A 5,301-nucleotide genomic window follows, 5' to 3' on the forward strand; every position below is an offset into this window, starting at 1 on the left:
TCATCTGTAAATGGAGAAAATGATTTGTGCTTTCAGAACTTTCTAAATATGATAAATAATGCCTGCAAAGTGACTAGCACAGGGCCTGGCAGACGATATCATTATCAGGGGTTTGTTGATCCAAGTGCATAATCAATCATTCAGTATGCACTGGTATGGCCACTCCAGTTGTTAAAATAGTGAAACGTTCCCATGCCAGCTGACAGAACCGTTGCCCTCGGCCCCTTCCGTGCCTCCCTCTCTGGCCAGTCAGCCCCTCCTACAGGAGTCCCACATAACCTGTGGCATTCTAAGGACCTCAGGGCTCTGTTCTCATGGTTAGTGCCTGTGTCCCCCAGTTGTTAAGTATTTTCACTATCTCCTGGCTACAAGCATGGATGGGCTCCTGCCTCCACGGAGAGCCCAGTTGGAGAGCGGCTCCGGGGGTGATGGGAAAGTGATGAGGGCGATGAGGAACAACGCTTCCTATGGTGCAGGATGGCGAGATGCCAGCTCAGGTGGGTCTGGATGGCTTCACCAGGGGCTGGCTCTGTCACTGACCTGTTTGGTTGTGTGTGGTGGCTGCCTAGGGTCATCCCTAAAGCTCCTTTTGTTTCTTGTTTTTGTTTTTTTAGGGTTTTCTTGCTTTCTTCACCTAGTTCAGGCTTCATGACCCTTTGCCTAAACTCCCACAAGAGCTTTATAATTAAGCAGTCCAAAAACAAACAAATAAACAAACCAAACAAACGAAAAAACAAAACAAAACAAAAAAAATTTAAGCAGTCCACTTTATAATTAAAGTGTACCAACCGATCTAGAATCCATTCTGTGATTCTCTTACTCAGCAACCTTTAGTAGCTCCGTCTGGCCCCATCTCTTCATTGAGCCATCCATGGCCCACTGTGGAGGACCAGCCTCTGTTTCCAGCCGTTTCCACTTACAATAGGTGCCTGGCACACCTGCCAAGTAAGATGTTCCCTACACAGGACTCTCTTCCTCCTGCTCCTTGGAACTTGTAGATCTCACTTGAGGGTCTTTCCACACCCTCCTCAAATACAATTTCTCTCATCTATGCTCCCCCACTTTCCATGTCTCTTCTCCCACCCCAAGGTCATGTTGGGGGTGATGTGTTCTGATTACCAACATACAATCGTCACTTATTATATGCCAGGTTGTTATAAGAGCTTTGCATGTGTTACCTTGTTTTAGGCTCACAAAAACCCTTAAGGGGTAGGCATTATTAGTATCTCTTTTGAAGATGAAAAATACCAAAGCACAGAGAGGTGAAATAACTTTCCAAAGGTTACACAGCAAATAAAAAACAGGAGCTGGGATTCCAACTGAGGAAGCTTGTCTTCAGAACCTGTGCTCTTGGTCAGTGTTTCATATGACTAATTAAACTCCCAAGAAAGAGAAAATAGAAGAAAATATTTCTTACGTTATTACTCAAAATATACAGCTTACTTTTGTAATTATTTGTGTTATCATTTTATCTCCTTTATGTAAGTTGAAAATTCCTAGAGGAGAGAAACTCTGGGTCTCATGGACTGGTGTCTCAGTTATCATCCATCATTTGTGGCCATAAGTGTTGTTACTGAGCCATGACATCCTTTGGAGGCATCTGATTGTGAATTGGCCATAATCAAGCCTACTTTCACTGATATTTCTCCTAAGTATATATGCAAGTCTTTGAATAATGTCATTTTGTTCAACGTCATTTCCTTATAACGTTGATGAGAAGACATTGGAACTTGACTCTTGTTTATGCCTATTAGCCTATGGTAAAAATTGGTTTTGTTATATATTGTTTCCCTTAAAAGCTCAGAACCTATTGATGATGTTAAATGGGGAATTACTATATACCACTCAGTCAAACCCTGGTCAGGCCCACTGTTTCACATAGGCTCCAAGAAACCTATGCTTAGTTTTATTATTCAGATGTTGAACTCAGTTGCCATTTATCTTCTGCGTAAAATAGAGCAGATGTATATGTGATTTCTCCCTTTTAGAGTCAGAGAAGCTAAAGGGTCCTGAGGTTTTTACCCAGAGTCATCAGGAAGATCTGTGGTGGAGTTTAAGTGCAACTAACTGGAACAGACCAGGAACCCAGTCCAGGCCTCTGTGCAGCCCTGTAGTGATTCTGCCCTAGTGCCAGTGGTTAGGGTCAGAAGATGGGCTAAGTTGTTGACTGACCACAAAGTTCTGAAACACTCTTCCCCTATATTTTTACCTTGACACAAAATAAAATTATGACATCATGATGAGAACACAGGACTTCTCAGTTTGTATTTTTAGACCTTGCTAGGTTTTTCCAATGGTGGTTAGTCAGTCTTCCTGATGAAGACAAATCATTGTGGGGAACCTGTCCCAGCTTTCACTGTAACCTATGGGACAACTGTGCCTGTTCTAAAATCTAGAGAACAAAATGACAGATGCAGGCTTTAGTGGAGAACCAATAACTTTGTACCTAGACACAGTTCCTTGATACGCAACCAAAATTTAGAAACTTTCAGAACCCTCTTTTTTTAAATTTCCTTTTCAGGTTTAGAATTGACAGATGCTGACTATGTGTGTGACTTAGGGGCAAGAACCTCATACAAAATTCATATCTGCTAAATATCTTCCACTAATACTATTTGTTATCCAGGGGTATCCCTTGTCATGTTTTGCTGTCATCTCCATTTCTGCCAAGGTTGGCCACGAGCGTACAGGTGTGTGTAGCCTAGGAAATGGAGGTGGAGGTGGGGTGATCAGGAAAGGATAGGGACGTTATTGCCGGCCAAAATCCACCTCCATACTTCCATGAAAGTTCGAATGGTTTGTTTTGCTGTGGTCTGGCAAGCCAACGTACAAACAATACAGTGACTACACCTCGTCCCTACCACCCACCATCTGGGGCTGGGCACAGCCCCCTCCGCCCGACCCCCCACCTGCCTGTCCTTTGCTGTACACCTCGTCCCCTTTAAGAGCCTGCTCCGCGGGACTAACGTTCGAATGGCTCAGGTGTCCCTCCTCGGGCTCTGATTGGCCTCGAGCAGCTCACGGGGGCGTGTCAGCCCGCCCCGGAATGATTGGCCGCTCCTCGGATTGGCGAGCGAGAAGCCTATATAAGACGCTGGGCGTTGGGGTTTCCCTCAGTTTGCAGACCGGACAAGAAACTGTGCGTTAGTATTTTAGTGGAGTAGACTAAGAGGTCAGTGAGTCTGTCATCGAATTGGTTTCTCTTCTTAGTAGTTTTAAGTCTTAAGATATTGAAGACACCCCTGGGGCGAACTTGTTGAGGCCTCTGATTCTTCTCCCCGCTTCTGAACCGGAGCCCCGAGCTCAGCACTCACCTCCGCGCCCGCCCGAGGTGAAGGCGGCAGGCAGGATGGAGTTCAAGCTGGAGGCACACCGCATCGTCAGCATCTCCCTGGGCAAGATCTACAACTCGAGGGTCCAGCGCGGCGGCATCAAGCTGCACAAGAACCTGCTGGTCTCACTGGTGCTGCGCAGCGCCCGCCAGGTCTACCTGAGTGACCCGTGTCCGGGTCTCTACCTGGCCGGCCCCACCGGGATCCCACCGCAACTGCCCGGGGAGCCAGTGGCCAGGCCCCCCGCGGGCTGGGGGGAGCCTCCCCCACCGGCTGCCCAGGCTGCCTGGCCGGAGACCGAGCCGCAGCCAGAACACACCGCGGTCCCAGACGCGCCGCGGGCGGGTGACGCGGAGCCCGTGACCGACGCCAGGGACTGTCTTCAGGGCGGAGAGGCAGCTGCCGGCAGCGCAGACGTCTTCCCCGAGGGGCCCGGAGCGGCTCTCGGCTACTGCGGCTGCCCCCCAGTCGCGGAGGACACACCGGGGGCGCTGGGCGCGTCTGCCCGCGGTGACTGCTGCTGCGCGGAAGACGGGTCCCCTGCGCCGCCCCGGCCCGGCCCCAGGAAGCGCAGCGCAGCGGGAGTGGGCGGCGGTGGCCCCCTGGGCTGCCCGGCGCCCTGCTCGACCCCGCTGAAGAAGCCCCGCCGGGACTTGGAGGAGCAGCCTGGCAGGGCAGAGGAAGAGGCGGAGGAGGAGATGGAGACCGGGAACGTGGCTAACCTCATTAGCATCTTTGGTTCCAGTTTCTCAGGACTCCTGCGGAAAAGCCCCGGGGGCGGCCGGGAGGAAGCCGAGGGAGAGGAGAGCAGCCCGGAAGCCGCGGAGCCGGGGCAGATCTGCTGCGATAAGCCGCCGGTGCTGAGAGACATGAACCCCTGGAGCACAGCCATCGTGGCCTTCTGAGCGCCCGGCCCCGTGCGTGCGGGCAGGAGGTTGAGCAGGGGGCGTCCGACGACGTGAGGGCGGGCCTGGCCCGGCTGCTGGGACGCCCGAGACCGAAGGCGCCGGGCGCGCTGGGAAGACGGTGCTGCGGGGCCGCACGGACTGCCCTTGGCCTCGGCGGCACTGCTGTGTTGGCCTCTCTCGGGGCCTCTCTGAGACTGGGCAGTGTGAGGCTAATCGGAAGAGGACGGTCGTTATTTTGTGTGTCTGTGTATGTCTGTGTATGTCAGTTTGTCTTGTGCATTTAGAAATATTTTGTCCTTCTGGAATGCATCACCCCTTCCCCAAGGGTTAGGAGCTTGGGGGCAGACAGGGACTTTCCTCCACCCGCCGCGCGGAGAAGGAAGCGGCCCAACGGGTCGGGGAGTTCCCCATTCGTCCTCGAGGCAGGAAGGGACTTTACACACACCCCTCACATGAAAGCTATAATAGAGCCGTGCAGGCCGGGAGTGGCGCTTCCTCACAGGGTTTTAGAAGACTAGAGTGATTCAGTCTGGAGAAGAGACTTGTCTTTTTTCTCTCCCTCCCCACCTTTCTCACTGAAGAAACGTTTCAATCCTGTGATTACTCTGGGAAAGAGGAATTTTAGCGACCCTTGTCTTCCCCACAGGAATAAAAAAAGCTTGATGAGCTTCGCAGAAGAGTTCAAGCTTGGAAATACGGAGTTTATAGAGAAAAGATATATTTTTAAAAGCTCTAGCTCAGAACTACTACACAGTGCTTTTAAAAAGTGTTTAATGAAACAAAGTTTACAGACAGAACCCCTAAGTGGAAAGACCTTATGGTTTTGTAGATTCAGTGACTCCAGTCTTTGTTGTATAAAGGTTGGGGGAGCTGACAAGGTTTTTGTACAGTATTTTCTCCTTCGTTGTATTGATTTTTGTATAAAAATGTAACTTTACGTGTCTAACACGTATTAAATATTTTGAAGCAATTTCACTGCCTCCTTGTCTGTGATCACCTGCCTGGGTTGGGAGGAGGGGGGAGGAGGGAGTATGGTCCAGGCCGGAAAATTGAAGGTGTGG

General features: G+C 50.6%; 1 protein-coding gene across 1 annotated transcript; it reads left to right on the plus strand.

The window, feature by feature from the left end:
* Positions 1 to 3,096: 3,096 nt before the first annotated feature.
* IER5 (immediate early response 5) lies at positions 3,097 to 5,212 on the plus strand. The gene has a single exon (XM_066261286.1). It carries the CDS (start codon positions 3,350 to 3,352, stop codon positions 4,235 to 4,237), a length of 888 nt encoding a protein of 295 aa, XP_066117383.1. The 5' UTR covers positions 3,097 to 3,349; the 3' UTR covers positions 4,238 to 5,212.
* The last annotated feature ends 89 nt before the right edge of the window (positions 5,213 to 5,301 follow it).

This window comes from Saccopteryx bilineata, chromosome 2 (assembly GCF_036850765.1).
Source record: "Saccopteryx bilineata isolate mSacBil1 chromosome 2, mSacBil1_pri_phased_curated, whole genome shotgun sequence".
NCBI classification, from domain to species: domain Eukaryota; kingdom Metazoa; phylum Chordata; class Mammalia; order Chiroptera; family Emballonuridae; genus Saccopteryx; species Saccopteryx bilineata.